Below are 19,073 nucleotides of genomic sequence, written 5' to 3'. Positions count from 1 at the left end.
CGCTATAAATAATTAAAATTCACGCGTTATAATTAAATTTCACTCAAGATATTTATATTTATATATTCATGATCGTATTCGTATTTTCGTTCATTTACATAAAAACTAAAACTCAATTATATACTGCTATTTAGACACTTCTCTTTCTGTTGTATTTCGCTACTCACTTGCAAGTTATATTTATGTTTGTTTTGTGATTGTCATATAGATTCACTGAAAATCAGCGTCGTTGCACTATCTACTATCTAGACCACAAATCTAGACGACCAGATGGCCTAGTGGTTAGAGAACCTGACTACAAAGCTTGAGGTCGCGGGTATGATTCCCGTGTCGGGCAGATATTTGTATGAAAAATACGAATGTTTGTTCTCGGGTCTTGGGTGTTTAATATGTATTTAAGTATGTATCTATATGTATATAATTATATTTATCCGTTGCTTAGTACCCATAACACAAGCTTTGCTAAGTTTACTTTGGGACTGGGTCAATTGGTGTGAATTGTCCCGTGATATTTATTTATTATTATTATTTTATTTTATTATCTGCGGCGACACATGCTGAGTGGACTCCTTTTTGAGACCACAGTCAACATTGTAATAATGCATTAATATACTTACCTACTATTAGATTAAGTAATTTCTGTAACTTTTTTGTTGCATTGTGTGTTTCAAATAAATCTCATTCATTCAAGTAGGTATAGTTCTTATTCGTATTTTGGTACGTTTGTCAAACTGCCGGTGTGCTGTAGCGTTCGCTTGAAGTGATAATGATAACATCGGTGTTGTCATCATCATCATATCAGTCGTAGGACGTCTACTTTTGGACATATATGCCTCCCCCAATGCAGGTGTAAAAGGTGCATAATCTGGTGCGTATAGCCAAGAATGTGGACTTGAATCCAATCTGGCTCATCCGGAAAGTATTTATTTTTAACAAATCTTAAACCATTCTGAATTCAATAATAATTTTCAGTTGTGGATGTTTCGTCTCTCTTAAGGTCGTAAAGAGGGGAAAGAATTTAAGAAATTGAGTCCACAGTAAAGTATCAATGTTATCTGTATTATCATTTAGCTTTATTCTCGTTTTAACGTATTATCTTAGCTCAAGAAAATGTGTCTAGTGGTTTTTAATGATAATGAGCTTAGCTGTCTTTTTTAAGATAACAAGTAAAAAAAAAATCTGGTTTATGTTTTTACGTGCGCAGATTTTTTGTAACGTCCAGTTTGATTTACCTTTTTATTCAAATATGTACAAATTAAACATTTTTAATAGTACAAATGTGTGTTCGTATTAGCTCATTAATAACAATTTAAAACCTACTCTTGTGATTACAACATTTTTTTTGTTTGTTGTTCCGACCCGGCTCGCACCTCTGAGTTTTTCGAAATTCATGTGCGGAATTACATTTGAAATTCACCACGAGCTTTGCGGTGAAGGAAAACATCGTGAGGAAACCTGCATAACCTGCGAAGCGATTCAATGGTGCGTGCGAAGTTCCCAATCCGCACTGGGCCCGCGTGGGAACTATGGCCATGGCTCCTGAGAGGAGGCCTGTGCCCAGCAGTGGGACGTATATAGGCTGGGATGATGATGTTCCGACTTTAGGTAAATAAATTTATTATTTTTTCCTTTCTTTAGAACAGAACTCGGGCAGGATCAATAACCATGCTTATGGAATGAAATCCGAATTTTTATATGTAGATTTTACTGTTCAATTAAATTATCCTACTAGCACCTATGACTTGTTAGGACCTAAGTTTTATCTTACGTAAAATCAGTAACGTTTTGTTCAATTACGAATATTTTTATTCAGTTGCGCTCTAGAAGGCTTCCTTCGCATTTTTCTGAAGCCCATTTTGACACTAGAAATTTCGTATGTTCGGTCATCATAGCCATAGGACGTCCACGTTAGACATCTCGTAGGTCTCCCCCAATATAATGTTCGGTTATATACAGGGTGTCCCAAGAAGTAGTGATATACTAAAGCCGGGAGATGGAGGACCTAGAGGGCTATCTGAATCACCCCCATGTATGTTCCGCGATTTTTCGTATTTTCGGAGTTATGACTTTTTTTTAATTTTTCACCTATCGCCGAGTACGATGAAATTTTTATTAATGGTGACGTGAATTATTGCGGTAGATGCTTGATTTATTTTGTGTGCTAAGCTGATAGATAGGCCAATTCAGTATGATAACATTTACTATCGTTAGATCTTTGAATGGAATAAAAAAAATTAAATGCCAAGAAAGATAAAATTACCCAGTATGGTCACAATTTCAAGGGCCCTTAAATAAATAAAATCACATAAAAAATTACCGTTTGGCTTTTATAAACTTGCTCTATCTATCAGGTAGCTACTCTGAAATTTTCATTTTATTATTCATAAGGCTTCAATCAAAAAAATTAAATCTAAATGTGGTAAGTCCAACATTTTAATTTACATGACGATCAATGCAAGCAAAGCAAAACCTTTCTAAATAAATTTCGTTCTAATCACGCACTGGCCATCAATAGAAAAAGAACAAAAAACAAAAGACGGTTGACGCATGAGAAAATTTTCACGTTGTTTGGTCATCGTTGTTATTTTTCAATAATTTAAAAATTGTGTTTTAATACTGCTAATTGTTCGTTTCCCTAATCATTTTGGCTATTCATATGGACTTTGACTTGCATTACGATTTGGATTAGTGTTATTACCTGGAATCGATGACTTGGCATTAACTGGACTTGAGTTTGCGTGTAAGTAATCATTTTTACTTCACGTGACTACGCTGAAATGCATTACTATTACGGTTATGCTAGGGGGAATGCGGCGGAAGCTTCAAGGCTGTACCAGGAACATGTGGAACGAAGAGGCGGGCCTCAACCTGAAATGTTTCCTGACTATCGCATGATCTTAAGAGTACATAATGCGTATTTGGAAGGTCACATACCGGGTACCAGATCAGGCCGCTGAAAACGAAAATTTTTTAACCAAATCTTGTGGACGGATGAATCCCACTTTAGACGCAATGGGATTTTTAAAATGCACAATTCTCATTCCGCCGCATTCCCCCTAGCATAACCGTAATAGTAATGCATTTCGAACTTAATTTAATGCAAACGAACAATTAGCAGTATTAAAAAACCATTTTTAAATTATTGAAAAATAGCAACGATGACCAAACAACGTGAAAATTTTCTCATGCGTCAACCGTCTTTTGTTTTTTGTTCTTTTTCTATTGATGGCTAGTGCGTGATTAGAACGAAATTTATTTAGAAAGGTTTTGCTTTGCTTGCATTGATCGTCATGTAAATTAAAATGTTGCACTTACCACATTTAGATTTAAATTTTTTGATTGAAGCCTTATGAATAATAAAATGAAATTTTCAGAGTAGCTACCTGTTAGATAGAGCAAGTTTTTAAAAGCCAAACAGTAATTTTTTTTATGTGATTTTATTTTTAAAGGCCCATGAAATTGTAAAAATACTGGGTAGTTTTATCTTTTTTGGGATTTAATTTTTTTTTATTCCATTCAGATCTAACGATAGTAAATGTTACCATACTGGACTGGCCTATCTATCAGCTTAGCACACAAAAAAAATCAAGTATCTACCGCAATAATTCACGTCACCATAAATAAAAATTTCGTCGTACTCGGCGATAGGTGAAAAATAAAAAAAATAAGTCATAACTCCGAAAATACGAAAAATCGCGGAACATACATGGGGGTGATTCAGATAGCCCTCTAGGTCCTCCATCTCCCGGCTTTAGTATATCACTACTTCTTGGGACACCCTGTATATCTCCAATATATTTTGAATAACTGACACACTAATTATACTTTTTACCAATCTAGTCTATTATTTCTTTCTAGTTTATTATTTCGTTCTACTTGTGAGATCCTATAATTGGCTTTATTGGTACTATAAAATAAGTTTACTCTGTAAATTAAAGCTGTTGGTTCTCCGAAAATAAATAAATAAATAAATTGACAAATATATGAAAACAAACTTTAGCTATCGAGAACTAAGTAGAAAATTTTACATAATAATTAATAAAGATGCATTCAAAGTACCTACCTAATAAACCTTTTAGAGTAATTTAGATGTTTAATAATCTATTCAAACGCTCGTCCGTAACAGTAATTTGAGCCCCGAACGTTGTCGAGTGCGTTCGTAATCAACTTATTAAGAAGGAACTGTGCAATTTTTCTATCACAGGCCATTAGGGGTCTCGGCCAGTCGATGAGTGCTCCTCGTCTATTTATAACTGCTTAGGCTTGTTTAGTGCTGTCAACTGTCGTATCTTCATTACCATAATCTATTCGACGATTCTTTTCGGAGTTTACCTAACGGTCTCTCCCAAAGATGGCATAATTAACTATTCAATTCAGTTCGACTTATTTCCATAACAAATAACATTGGTAGGTACCTATCGGGACAGTCACAAACATTCGAACGTTTACGTTATTTCAAATTATTATTGTACATAAGACATATGAAATTAACAATTAAAAATAATATAAAAAGAACTAGCCTAAAATACCTTATGGGACTATAAAATTTAGCAAGAAATAAGTCCTCACAGCTCTTTGCTGTGACACAGAGAAATAAGTCCGAAATTTGCTGACCCACAAAAAAACTGTTTCTCATAGAAATAGTTGCTGTGAAATTCAAAGTTATTTTTACTTAGATAGATAAATAGTTTATCTTTATTCTTCAAAACAAGACATGGCTTAGTAACTAAAGAGTAATAAAACTAACTTAAATGCCCGAAACAAGGTACTTACGATGGAAAATAAAAACATAAATAACAATTAAACAGATCATACACATAAATTAGAAGCTATGTACTTATAAGTACTTGATTGTATAGTAGGTAATTTGCACCGAACCCTCATAGTGCACGAGTCTGTGTCGTATTGTGCTATTAAATTCGTTATCAACATAGTTCGTTTATGTTCATGTAACTGCGTTTTCTGAAGAAACCTATCTTAATTAGCACTTTTCTATTATATTTTATTGTTACCTTCTTCTTAACGGTTATTAAATTCGTGTAAGTACTTTAGGAAATTCAATAATCAAAAAAAGAGAAAATTCTCCGTTCGTTGATTTTGCACAAGATTAATAATTACAAACTAATTCCAATAAATACTATTTAATTTATTACTTAGTTTAAGGAAATAGTTTTTATTTTAGTTTTAATTCTGTCATTTAGTTTTTTTTTAATGTAAGCAATATTTTTGTGTAATTTATTCTTTACATAAATATAAAAATCTTCAATATGTTATAATTATGGTACAACTATTATAAATACTGTGATAAAATTATCTTCCTAAATTTCTCACTTGAATGATGAATGAACAAAACTTTAATTAAACAAAAACAATGTTATGGACTTTTAAATCAAATTTTAAAAAAATACGCGCGCGTACCATTCGATGCGCGAAACGTCAGACGAGCGCAATACGCAAACCGACTTCCAAGACTGAACGAGCAATAACTCGCTCGACTATATGACCGCCAGATCAAAAGATTATCCGCACTGATAAAGCCTTTTATAATTACAAACTAATATAACATTTAATCCGTTTTTTACTCGGTAACAAACAATGGTTTAAGGAGGCATCCGCAAACCATGAGCTCCGGCAGGGATTTCCATACAAGGACTGCGTTCCCACGAATTTAACCTATTCATTTTCCACTAGATTCAGTGAATCAGCATTTATATTTTGTCAGGGTCATAAACGGGTAAAGCCCAGAGTCTAACATATGATATCCCAAACCAAAGAAACCTAGGCACCTAGACAACTCTTGATTCTTTATATCTAATACAATGTGTTAAAAAAACACCGCAAAACATACCGGCCGAATATTCGTTAGGTATTTATAACGTTTGCCTACTTTAAACCCTTGATTAGAATGTACTATGTAAGTGCGTGACATGATTAAAAGTCATATTTTTAAGTTCCCATAATCTTGGGACCTCCCATAATCTCATAATCATCCCATAATCTTGGAATGTGTGTTGCCAGTGATGACATATGGATCCGAGACGTAGTGCTTTACTTTAGGCCTTATAAATAGGCTCAGAGTTGCTCAGCGAGCTATGGAGAGAGCTATGCTTGGAGTTTCTCTACGGGACCGAATCAGAAATGAGGAGATACGTAGAAGAACAAGGGTCACCGACATAGCCAAGCGAATCAGCTCGTTGAAGTGGCAATGGGCGGGCCATATGGATGGATGCATAATGAATGGCCGTTGGGGCCGAAAGGTTCTCGAGTGGAGGCCGCGGATCGGCAAGCGCAGCGTAGGACGTCCACCAACAAGATGGACGGATGACCTGGTTAAAGCCGCAGGTTCACGGTGGATGCAGGCCGCTGCCAACCGAAGCAAGTGGAGGTCTGTGGGGGAGGTCTATGTCCAACAGTGGACGTCCTACGGCTGAGATGATGATGAATCTTGGGACCTCATGACTAAGATTCATAGCCGTCTATCACAGGGTTGCATCTTATGAACCATTTTTATTCGCTGTTTGTGATCTGGCTGAGTAGCAATAAAGAAACGGTTATTGCCGTTTTTGTTGTTGAAACTCAGTCGACCGGTTTGTATTTTGTTCGTGCGTATTTTTATAAACATTTTTGAACTCCGAAATGACGGCGTATAACACCACACTTTACGAGTAATTATAATAATTAAAGGTCAATATTACGAAAGTATTTATATAAGTAGGTACAGTCAAGGAAACTGGATCACGTACTAGGGTAGAACCTTTGTGTTACTAATGTCATGTTGACATCCCATACATTTTCCTAAGAAATCATAGCTAAATTGTTTAAGAAAAGGTTCCATCCTGGCGCTGCATCCTGGTACGTAATTCAGTTTCTTCGACTGTACCTAGATCACCTACGTTTTGTGGTTGGCGTAAACGGCTATTACTCTGCAGCGACTTTAACTCATATTTGACGTAAATTTAGCTTTTCCGCTTCTAAGAAAAGCGGAAATAAATCCTTTTATGACGGCCATGGTCACGCGCAAACTCCATCTCGAGGCCTGCTCGTTTTCTCAGTGTCAACGCTTAAGACCTATATTCTATTGCTAACCAAATAAATACATAATTATACTTACGTACCTAACATTTCGACGTTTCTTTCGGCACATTCTTCTCGGCAATGATGGTCTTTCCGAAAGCGCTGGTAGTATTAGAAAAAAACGGTCAAAAGCGGGTCGGACACGCCCGAAATAGGGTTCGCGAAAGGGAATTAGGGTTAAGGGGGGGACGCTCGAAATTAATGAAAATTTGCACTTTAAAGTTGAATATTTCGCAAACAAATCACTGAATCGAAAATCGAAATCGTCTTAGCAAACCCCTAATGGTTTTAAAAGACCTATCTAACGATACCCCACACTATAGGGTTGGATGAGAGAGAAAAAACACCTCCACTTTACGTCTATGGGAGGTACCATAAAAATATATTTTTTTAACTTTATTGTACCATTTTGTCGGCATAGTTTACATAATATATCCGTGCAAAATTACAGCTTTCTAGCATTGATAGTCCCTGAGTAAAGCCGTGGACGGACTGACAGACAGACAGACAGACATGGCGAAACTATAGGGTTCCGTTTTTGCCATTTTATATCGGAACCCTAATTACTTCTAAAAGAGCCCTTTGTGGCCTAGTTACAGAATAAAGTTTTTTTTATCATATTAATAAAAAAGGCACGTAGCTAATAAACAATGCGAATGAATCACATAAAATAATGCATTTCGAATGGTAATTCGCATTATGCCCGGTTCACATTATTCCAGTGACACTGCGGCGCTCGATCCATCTTATTAGGGTTCCGGAGCCAAAATGGCAAAAACGGAACCCTTATAGGTTCGCCATGTCTGTCCGTCCGTCCGTCTCCGTTTGGATTGTGGCCCGCAATGTATCGCTACTGGCACGATTTTACTTAATGTGAACCGGGCATTAATCTGAAAATGCGGACACCTTGCACACTTCAAACCGATCGTAGCATGGTGAACGGTTGTGTTGCTCTGAAGATGAACTCTGGTTGGGATCGAAACGTGTCAGTGTAGTGTGGTGGTGGTGACAGTTGGATTTATATAATGTGTGTGTGTGTGTGTGTGTGTTTGTTCTTACAGTGTCGAGTTGGAGGAGCTGCATAAACACACATTTGTTGCATAGACGTACTTATCTATCGCACAGTCAGCCAACTTAAGTGGCCCTTATTTTGTTTATAATTTAAATTTTTCCTAATGAGTGCTGTCCTTAGAGTTTTACCATCGTATATAGCTATGTAGATACATACCTGCAAAGCTTAATACGAAGTTAAAACACTTTTACCAATTATACACTTTGTATATCATTACTCGTATACTTAGTTATTCCCAAAGATCGTCTCCATGACATTGATCACCTTTGAATTGAAATTGAAAACATTAATTCCATTTTATGTTGAGGTAAATGGCATCCAAAGTATGGCGATTATGGTTTAAACTTCAGAGGTCACCCAAAGAATTCAACTCGGATGGGCAGCGTTCGAAAACCTTCGTTATCTCTTCTCGTCCGAAATTCTGCAATATTGTAGATACCTTAGTAAACACGTAAGTTTTTATTTATTTAATTTATTGCTACTAACGAAAAAAATAGAATCTGATACAAGTACCATCCCAAAGTTGTTGAGGACTAAGTTCATTGAACGAATATGATATCAGTATTAGGCCCGTTACTCTTTATTATTTTTATAAATGACCTTCCATATAATTTATCGTTTGGCAAAGCATACCTATATGCAGACGATACTAGTATAATAGTTCAAAATAATGACATCTCGACACTCAAATCTGACATAACTCTTACTTGGACACAGTTATTACATTGGTTTGAAAGTAATGGCCTTAAAATGAATATAGATAAAACCAACTACATAACTTTTTGCAGACACACGAACAGCATTCCTTATGAGCTGCAACTGCCTATAGCAAAAGTCGAGAATACAAAATTTCTTGGAATTGAATTAGACAACCAACTACGATGGTCGAATCAAATAGATGTCCTCAGAAAGAGGCTAGCTAGCGCTAAGTATGCTTTGAAAAATCTGTCCAAGATTCTAAATTCAACAGATCTGAAAGTAGTATATTTTGCACACTTTGAGAGTATTCTAAGATATGGTTTGGAGGTCTGGGGAAACAGTGTTCTCATAAATTCTCTATTAATATTGCAAAAGAAAGCCATAAGATGCATAGATAAAGCTAAACCACAGGAGCACTGTCGTCCGTTATTTGTAAAGTATAAAATAATGACAGTCATATCGTTATATATATTCTTAGTTAGTAGGTTTATTTATAAAAACAAATCTAAATATCAGAGTAGAATCAATATCAGATTGCATGCTTTAGGGAATGGCGGAGACATTGTTTTACCGAAATCAAATAACTATACACATTTTAGAAGAAGTATCGAGTACAATGGAATAAAAATCTATAATTTATTAAGCAATGATATAAAAAAATGTAATAATTTTAACGAGTTCTCAAATAAATTAAAGTGTTATTTAATAGATAGACCTTATTACTCTCTAAATGAATATTTCGAGAAGATTTATGATTAATAATGTTAATGTTTATGTGAATTTTATAAATTTGTGTTTTATATTGATTGGTATTTGGAATTATTTTGTTATAAACACTGAAATCTAAATGAATCTGAATGTTATCGTAAACGTAAAATACTGGTATAATTTAGTGTAAGTAAGTTTTGCATGCCATGTTGTGGCGGAACATACATACATGTAATTTTTCTACTGACATGTCGTTTGTACCAACTTTGTGTATGTTTTAGCAAAAATAAATGATTTATGATTTATGATTTAATAGTCCTCGCCCAATATATCAGCCAATACGTACTTGTTGTTGTTGTTTCTTTAAAAAATATGGCTCTGTCCATCGGAGGACAATACGTACTTAAATCATAAAATTACTCTGTGATGAAAATAACCAATCGTACAAAAAACGAGTCGGAACATAGACGTATTTAATTTTATTTAGAAGCAACACAACTAATGCGTTCTTGATTTTTGTAAAGATACAAAAATAATAATATGTGTATGTACACGACTTTATGCACTTAACATTAAGACCGTGTATTTTTGCAACTTTGGCCGTGTCGATATCTTTGCCCTTGACTGTAGATATTAGAAGAATCAGTATAAAATGAATATGAAAAAAAAACAATTTCATTCCCAAACGCATTGTTATTAATTCCTTTCATTCACACAGTTAACAGTGTAAACAGGGCTTTCTTTTTGCAAAATATATGTTGACATATTTTTTTTTAATTAGCCGCTTTCTCCACTGCTAACCCTTATAATAGCTAGATTATTACTGAATTTAAGCTATTTTACTGGAAAAAAATAATCTTGATTTAATGTTAGGCCAGTGACGTCAAATTGTAACTGACTAGCTGAAATCTAGTTTTACGACCTTTTTTCCACAGGTGGCTATAATCAAGTATTAATAAGTTATTTACATAACAAATTATGTATGGAACAACGGAGCTAAAAGGTTAAATAAGTGAGTTTGCTCTCTTATGTAGGTATCATATTCATATCAATACCTACTAATACCAACTATATTGTAAAATTCAGATCTCTTCAAGTTTCTGAATATTATAATTTGATCTTGGAATGATTTTGACTGTATAGTCAATTTTGAATTTTTTGGTTTTTTTTTTAAATCGATTTGGCCAAAAAGTTAATTTCCTTGTACGTAGTTTCTATCAATGAACTGCGCCATAATATATCGAAGTAAGTAAACGGAAATAAAAAATACGATGTATTGTATACTCAGACCTCGCCTAAATACACACTATTCTGGCAATAGGCAATATTAAGATTTAAAAAAAGCAAATGTTTTCCGTGTGCGTCGACAGGAGTCAAACTCGCATCTGTTGGCTATACGCGCTAAGTGTCCTACCAACTGCACCACGGGGCTCCCGACCGGCTACCCGGAAATCTTGATCGCCCGCATACGCCAGCAGTGTCGTGGCCCCGTAACAACTCAACTTCCGCCGGGTTGCCTAAGTTGTTAACATTAGTTATGATGGTAATAAACACTAATGCAATACCAGCAATCACTTTATTGTCATATTTTAGTAAAAAAACCCTTTGGTATGCCGCGGGACGGATCCGTCCAGGGAAATGTAAGGTGTAATTTGGAACCTAGGAAAACCTATGGCGGTCAACGGCATACAAAAGGTTAATCTTTTTTTTCCGGTGCCACAGATTCGTGCCCTTGGTAGCCACACCACCGGTGCGGCCATTTATTTTGCTTTACAATACTTAACATGAATTGACGTTGAAACAGACTTAACTTCAGTTTGACAAGTTCGTATGTGACACTGTAGAACCCTGTTCCAGTCAGCATTTGCCGCACTTGTCAAAAAACTTGATAAAGGCAGCAGAGGCTCCCTGCGACAGGGTTCTACCGTCACATACGAACTTGTCAAGCAAGGATAACAGCTACGTTTAGGTATTAATTTTATTATTCACTCGCCCTTTCTTTACTCGCCGCTTCAAGGTGGTATCTTTATCCTCCGAGTTGTCTAAGGAAAATTTTCACGCAACGCCACTGGCAGCACTGACCTTATTTATTAAGATTCGGCAATCAATTGCCATGTACCTCTCTACAAACCAGAAAAATAAAACAATTCAGATAATGAATGCATAGCTAAAAAACATTTACCTTCGCTATAATTTGCCCTAGCCGATGAGTCGACCGTGACCTATAGTTTTTTACATACTCATAGGCTACTTTGCTTTAGTTCAGTGATAAACCAAATCATTATAATTACATCATCGCACGCCAGGGTGCTAGTGATTTCTGTTGATTGCCATCTTTCTTTATTATTATTTTTTTCTAAACATTCATGCCTTTGTCGTGCCCTTGTGCTTGGTAATGAGAAGATGTAGCGTTAAGGCTCGGTTTCCACCTAACATGTGCGAGGATGTATTGCGAGGAATGTGTTTTTACCCGACTGCCCGAAGGAGGGTTATGTTTTTCGAGCGTATGTATGTAAGTATGTATGTATGTATGTATTTATGTATGTGGGTATGTATGTCCATTTCTTTGGTCCTCGCTGCAGCCTAAACGGCTGAACGGATTGTAACATATGAGGTATCATTGGATTCGTCATAACTCTCGGAGTGGCATAGGGTATATAATATTTCAATATGGCGTCTGCGAAAAAAAATATGGCGAAGGAATAAAAAAATATATTTTGTATTGTAACAATATGGGAATCAAATGAAAGCTAATAATTAGCCCATTCTAAATATATATGGGTTATAATACTTTTAATGTAAGTACTATTTTCACAGACATACAAAAAAAACCGGCCAAAAGCGTGTCGGACACGCCCAAAACAGGGTTCCGTAGCCATTACGAAAAAATTAAGTAATATTTTTCTAAGGATTTCGTATTTTATACGGAATCTTCGTTGTTTGTATCGTTGGATAGGTCTTTTAAAATCATTAGGGGTTTGCTAAGACAATTTTTCTATTCAGTGAGTTGTTTGCGAAATATTTAACTTTTAAGTGCAAATTTTCATTAAAATCGAGCGTCCTCCCCCCTCTAAAATCTAAAGCGGTGGGTGGAAAAATTTGAAAAATTCAGGATGGTAGTAAGCATATCAAACTTTCAAGGAAAACTATATCGTCTAGCAGCCTAAGGTATAAAATATACCGAAACTTGGAAGATTCCGTATAAAATACGATATCCTTAGAAAAATATTACATATTTTTTTCGTAATGGCTACGGAACCCTATTTTGGGCGTGTCCGACACGCTCTTGGCCGGTTTTTTAATACTAGCTTTTATTTTGCTAGCGGTGTTGTTTTGTGAACCTTTAGTCCGTTTTCGTAATTGGCTACGAAGGAGGAATTATTTGTCGCTGCTTCATAATTAATTATTACCTAAATAAGAATTTATTTGCCCTTTTAGTAATCGAGTATCTTTTCTGCTTTCGTAGTTGATTACGAAATAAACTCAATTTTCTTTGTTCGTAAATAACTCAAAAACAAGAACTATAGTCGATGAAGTACTGACGTACTGAGAATTTTCACCGCGAGGTTTTTCCCAATTCTGTAACACATTGAATCTTATAGGCACGAGCATCGGCACTGGCGGTAAAAAAATCGCGCGGATAAAAAAATCTGTGATCTGATGCAAATTGAATGCAATGCGGTACGGATTTAATAATTTTATATTCGGATATATAATTCGCGAGAATAAATATCGCGCGGTGAATTATCGCAGTGCGGATTCGTCCTAAGAGTAGTATCGTGATCATATTCGTGAAATCGTTTTTTCTAGGTTGCTAGGTTTGTTACGTTTGCAAAATTTCCCGATTGATTTTTTATCAATATGTAAATTTCCTGAAAGGTTTTTTTTTCATCATCATTCCAGCCTATATTTGTCTCACTGCTGGGCACAGGCCTCCTCTCACAATGATAGGGCTGCGGATTGGGAACTTAACACACACCATTGAATTGCTTCGCTGGTTTGTGCAGGTTTCCTCAAGATGTTTTCCTTCACCGTAAAACTCGTGGTAAATTTAAATGTAATTTCACACTTCAATTTCGAAAAACTCAATTTTGCGTTGAATCCACGATCCTTTCTGCTTGAGAAGCGATATCTAGGTCAAACCACTAGGCCACCACGGTTCTTCGGTTTTTTTACTAGACGCAAAATTTACCAATGTTATTCATTTTTTGCTGTGAGATAGCTTAGACGGAGCCCCGCTATTAGGGAGGCTCCTATTTCCGGGCATTTCGCCCTTTGGGCATCTGAAGATAACTAACGAACCTAACCTATCTGTATAGTCAATTACTAAAACGGCAATCGTGTTTGATAACTAATTACGAAACAGCGAAAAGTAATCCTTCATTCGTAATCAATTCATTACGAACACGGAAAAAAAATCTTTTATCGTAGTTAATTACGAAACTCGATTAGTACCAAAAGGTCCAATAAATTCTTGTTTGATAATTAATTATGAAACAGCGAAAAATAATTCTTCTTTCGTAGAAAATTACGAAACCAAAATTACGAAAACGGACTAAAGGGTTTTAAATGTGTATGTCAAATCTTGGCAATCGAATGTAACCCACTTCCAAAGAACGGATTAACTTGGAATTTGGTATACATTAGGTTGGATTACAATGCAAGTACCGTCCGCAAAAAACCTTGTACTAATAATGTAATAAGTAATTAGAAAATCTCGCAACATTGTTTGAGTAATTTTGAAATTTCGTTTCATCTGCTAGATCTAAGGTACCTACTAAATACCAGCGAAAACGCGAAGAAACGCTTATGTAAAATAAAGCGTACGAGGTTAACCGGCGGATAACTCTTCTGTTATCTGTTGAATAATTAGCCATGAATGACTAGTGGACTACCCATTCAACACACAACAATAATTCTTCCAATACAATACACCACGATATGTATATGTGTTTACAATTATTCTTTCTTCAGAAAGAGCTCATTTTACAGATGAATGACAAGCTTGGATAAAAACAGAGTTAGAAGGTTGTCTTGGGCTTGGGCTTGGCCTTACAACAGTCTCATTCGTTCGTTGACGTTAGTAATGGTAATTCACAATTAGTAGTAGGTACTCTTCAAAATTGGGAAACAATTATTATACTCCTACTGTTTCGAATTCATAGTAACCAATATAAGTTAGAGAAGAACTAGAATAGGCTAGTGTCGTAAAAAAAAACCGTAAAAATTATAGTTCCGCGTGACGTCACCCCGTGTGTCAATTTTAGCAGGTGACGTGACGGGCCCCCACTCTTGGCCCTAAATTACTTAGTGGCAAATTCGAACTTCGTATCTTGCGGTCCCGCTGACGCTAATATTACTGACTTCCACAGGTGCCACCGACGCACATGTGCGTTCAAAATGTATGAATAATTATGACAGCGGCACTGGGCGAAATTCCGAAAACGCATATGCGTCGGTGGCAGTGAATGCGTTAATACTTTGAGAGTGAGAGGGACGATACGATACGAACTTCGATTTTCGATTTCGTAGTAGCCCCCTGGATTTTGGCGCGTTTCATTTGTCATTTTTTGTTTGATTGAGAAAAGGAAAATACGGTGACGCTCTTGGAGTCATGCCAAACAGTCTTTTTTTACGTTCATTATCGGCGCCTTCAATTCTCAAAAAGCTAAAGTACCTACAAAGGCTGAATCTCGTTACCTAATTGAAAGTGCTTGAACGAATTTCATATGCTCGTAAAATCCTATGCACGGGCTCCTATCACGAAATATGTGGGTTGAGTATGTGGTTACTTTTAGAAGACTGAAAAGTAAGCAAATGTGAGTTATCATTACATGTGAGTACATTCACTGTTCTTAAATTTTACTACGATGACAACTTCATCTCCATCATAATTTTAAGAAATTCTAATGGTTTACTTAGGAATAAAATAAAACGAAATAAATATGGTTCTTATCTCGTTTATTGTATGATTGAGAAAACGGCTGCAAATAGGATGTGCACACGCACTTTATCTTAAACCGTTTAAGCCCTGTAGTGTCATGTACGGGCGCCCTACAATAGAATGTCACTAACCATCTCTAAGGCATTTGTATTGGGTGACGTTATGATCTAACCATAAACCCTTTGAATCAAGATTCCAATATAAATTTTAACAGAAATTCTTGATTTTATCTCTAATGAGGGTTTTCATGGAGGCGAAATATCGCTAGATGGCGTTAGTATCGGGAGGTCCGTTTGACATCTGACGTTTGCTCATGATTGGTTAGATAACTAAATGAGACAATGAGGGCGAATGAATTCGCCGCTAGAGGCGCTAGTGTAGCGTGAGGTCTCCGAAATGTCAAATCTCATAGTTTTCGGGTGAGCTACGCGGGTTTATTTATAATTAGAATTTTTTTGTGAATATTTTGCATAACCTAAAATTAATTATGGCAATTATGCGTTACGGGGCAATGAATGTCTGTTTTGAGAGTTTTGTCTTTTGGAAACTTTTGTCCTCCCTTTTTTTCCGAACAAAACGGGACTAAGCAACACTGTGGTTGCTGGATATTTTTAACGGTTCTAAGGTGTTTTAAATATGATTTTAATCTAAACTTTGTTTTAACGCCCGTAATAACAGACTCTGAAAGTCACACTTAAAAACCTCACGCAACAGTGCGCCATCTAGTGAGACAAAAAACGATCGCCCTCATTGCAAGCAAACGTCAAACGAACCTCTCAATACTAACACCATCTAGCGATATTTCACCCCGGTGAAAACCCTCATTGCTTGCCCACTACATAGCCACAAACTTTTCTGATCCATCGGCTGCGACGACTTTATTTGAATAGAGTGCTGTTATATGGACTTTATATGGTTCTGGCATTAGTCACATTACCTTTGATCACCAAGTCGGATTCTACCGTTCGCAAATTCGTAACGGACAATATAGGCCTATTTTAATTAAACGCCCGACCTATCGCTCTACTCTGTCGTCTACCGAAGTATTCGGTATTTTTCTTTAAAATAATTATATAAATAAACACTTAGAAATTCTTTAGATAAGAAATAATAAATATTGCGATAATTTTTAAAATCAGCCACTTCAAAACTTACTAAAATACCTACTTGTAAATGTTGGTGTTGAAAATGCTTTTATATTGGAATTGGTAACAGGGTTCAAGCAATGTGTTTATTATTCTTTCCATTGGTCAATATGCGGGATATCACCTTTCTAAATAGTTAGACTAGGATTAAATCATTTACTTTAATACACATTGATATTAGCTAATATGTAGTATTAAACATTATAAACATTTCATTTCATTCATATTCATACAAACTTACGTCCCTTATCACAAGGTGATTATGATTACAAATCCAGTAAAACAAACAATTATAATCGTGTACGTTTAGTACAAAGAACAACTAACTGCTCGATAAGGCAAATCAATTTCCCATGGTCGCGAGTTTCCAGCGATCTGTCGCGGTACAAAAATAAAAATACTCTTACATTAGGCAGTCTTTGCTTAGTTCTCGTCGTAGAGCGGCGTCGCGTCTCCAAGCGACATGGAGCGAGGCGAGGTGTTGGTGTGAGGCGTGGAGCGCACGGACTGGGCGCGGGACTGACGGCCGGAGTGCGAGCGCGGCGTGCTTCGGGCGTCGTGCCGCGGCGTTCGGTCGTGCGGCGTCCTGTCGTGCCGCGGTGTGCCGCGCGAGTCCATACGCGGCGTGCGATTGGACTGCCGTGGTGTGGACATGCCTTCACTGCTCCTAGGCGTCGCCGGCGTATCCCGAACAGTTCTATGCCGTACCCAATCCTCGGCTGCTTTCTGCCAGTCCGAGGGCTCGGTATAAATTGGAACTGGAACGGGTTTGTGCCGAGGCATCGCAGCGGGAGTCAGGAAGTCGGGTTGTCGCGGTGTGGTGGCGAACGGCGTCATGTACGGAGTCTGCGCGGAAGGCGTGTATGGAGTGTTGATGTAAGCCGGGCCGGGCGTGTGCGCGGGCGTGTGGAACGCCGGAGTGTGCGCGGCAGGCGTGTGGTACATAGACGACATGCCGTGTGGCGTGCGTAATGCTGGCGTTCGTTGTACTGGCGTGCCACTTGGCGGCGGCTCTCTGAAATGTTCTTTGAACCATTTGAGTAGACCGCCTAGGGAGTCGAACATTCGTTGCCTAAATTTGTAGCCATCGGGAGTTACTGATACGTATTCGTGCGTGCACCGCGCGCGGGGTAAGTATGAGAGCAGGAATCTCCCGGGGTGGTTTTTCGCGGCTGAGAATACGTAATGGATTTTGTTAGGGTTTTTGGATTTTTCTTCTTTGAGTATTTCCTCCGCTTTATCACGCATGCCGCCGAGCGGTTTGTAGTACTTGTACGAGATGAGGTCTCGCGCGTGCCCGGCCATTGGCGTGACGTAGCGGGCGATGATTTCGTCTAGATCTTCGAACTCGGAGCCCTGGATCCATAGACTTCGACCTAATCAACAAAAAATAAATTAGATACAGTCCTGTATACGAAGCGGTACCAGAAGAGAAACATTCAAGGTGTGCAGTAGTTGTAACTTGAAACATTTCTGAATGCCTTACCTAAAGAGAAAGCGTTTTCCTTGCCCTCCTCCCGCACGTCGATGTGCTGACAGATGCCGTCCGCGACCTTCCACGTCACTGTCAAGTGGTCGGAGCCCTGTCAAACATATAACTACAGTTACAGATAGTACGAATGCAAACATTTGTTTCTGCGTGGTTACACAATGATACTAACTTTGCTATATAGCATTTGAGTATTTCCCGAAAAGTTGTCCCATCAGTCATGAAATTGACAAGAAATCAGTTTTGACAAGAAATTATAACCCTAAGGTCGAGATCATAAAACATAAACTACATAAAACATCCAAAATTTCTTGACGTCCAACAACAAAGATTATCTGACTTTTTATCACTTTTACCACAAGGTTTTGTATATATTTAAAAACAATATTACTAAAAGTGAACACTAAAAGCCTACTTAATAAAATAGATACACAAGTCATGTGGTATGCCCGACATGTTTCGAGCCAATCCGTGGCTCCTTTTCAAGGTGAGCTACATGGTGTAGGTAGCCCATATACAAAAATAAAGTTGAGTATGACATAGACTATAGCCCTCACCTTACTACTCGGCCTGACAATGACTTCTCCTTGGCCCATGTTCTCCATTAGTTTCTCAGCCTCGGCAAACGAAATATTATGGAAGGCTGGATGCACAATCACCCGTTTTACGTATTGCATGCGTTCCTTGGTTTGCTTGCTCTCCTTGTCTCTTCGAACGTCCTTGTCTTCTGCTTCTTGGTCGTAGTACGGGTCTTTATTTGGCCTAAAATATGCAATTATAAGATTTGCATTATTTTGATTACTAGATGTTTCGGTTCGTTTTTTTTAAGGTCGAGGCAACATCACATAGATATGTGTGAATATAGGTGTCATTAAGATAAATCCCGATCGCGAAATTATATAAAATATAGAACGCAGCTATAAGAAATTCCATAATTGCGAC

At 37.1% G+C, this 19,073-nt stretch overlaps 2 protein-coding genes across 8 annotated transcripts in view; both read right to left on the bottom strand.

Moving 5' to 3' along the window:
* LOC141436895 (UNC93-like protein) overlaps positions 1–5,491 on the bottom strand; it is a 29,057-nt gene extending 23,566 nt beyond the window's left edge. The window contains exons 1-2 of one of the 7 annotated variants that reach the window (XM_074099999.1): positions 5,383–5,463; positions 5,301–5,352 (exon numbers count right to left, since the gene is read on the bottom strand). The gene's annotated coding sequence lies outside the window, so the exon portion shown is untranslated. Of the gene's footprint in view, positions 1–4,773; positions 4,920–5,012; positions 5,032–5,300 lie in introns of those variants that run through there. The other 6 variants (XM_074099997.1, XM_074099998.1, XM_074099996.1 and 3 more) reach the window with 6 other exon arrangements.
* Positions 5,492–15,497: 10,006 nt separating this feature from the next.
* Spt6 (transcription elongation factor Spt6) overlaps positions 15,498–19,073 on the bottom strand; it is a 31,394-nt gene continuing 27,818 nt past the window's right edge. Inside the window, exons 22-24 of the mRNA XM_074100542.1 lie at positions 18,689–18,893; positions 18,129–18,225; positions 15,498–18,018 (exon numbers count right to left, since the gene is read on the bottom strand). Coding sequence (XP_073956643.1) covers positions 17,066–18,018; positions 18,129–18,225; positions 18,689–18,893 — 1,255 coding nt within the window. The 3' untranslated portion in view covers positions 15,498–17,065. The remainder of the gene's footprint in view (positions 18,019–18,128; positions 18,226–18,688; positions 18,894–19,073) is intronic.

This window comes from Choristoneura fumiferana, chromosome 17 (assembly GCF_025370935.1).
Source record: "Choristoneura fumiferana chromosome 17, NRCan_CFum_1, whole genome shotgun sequence".
NCBI lineage: Eukaryota > Metazoa > Arthropoda > Insecta > Lepidoptera > Tortricidae > Choristoneura > Choristoneura fumiferana.
Note: the sequence above shows the minus strand (reverse complement) of the source record. Positions and strands in the feature narration are given on the sequence as shown.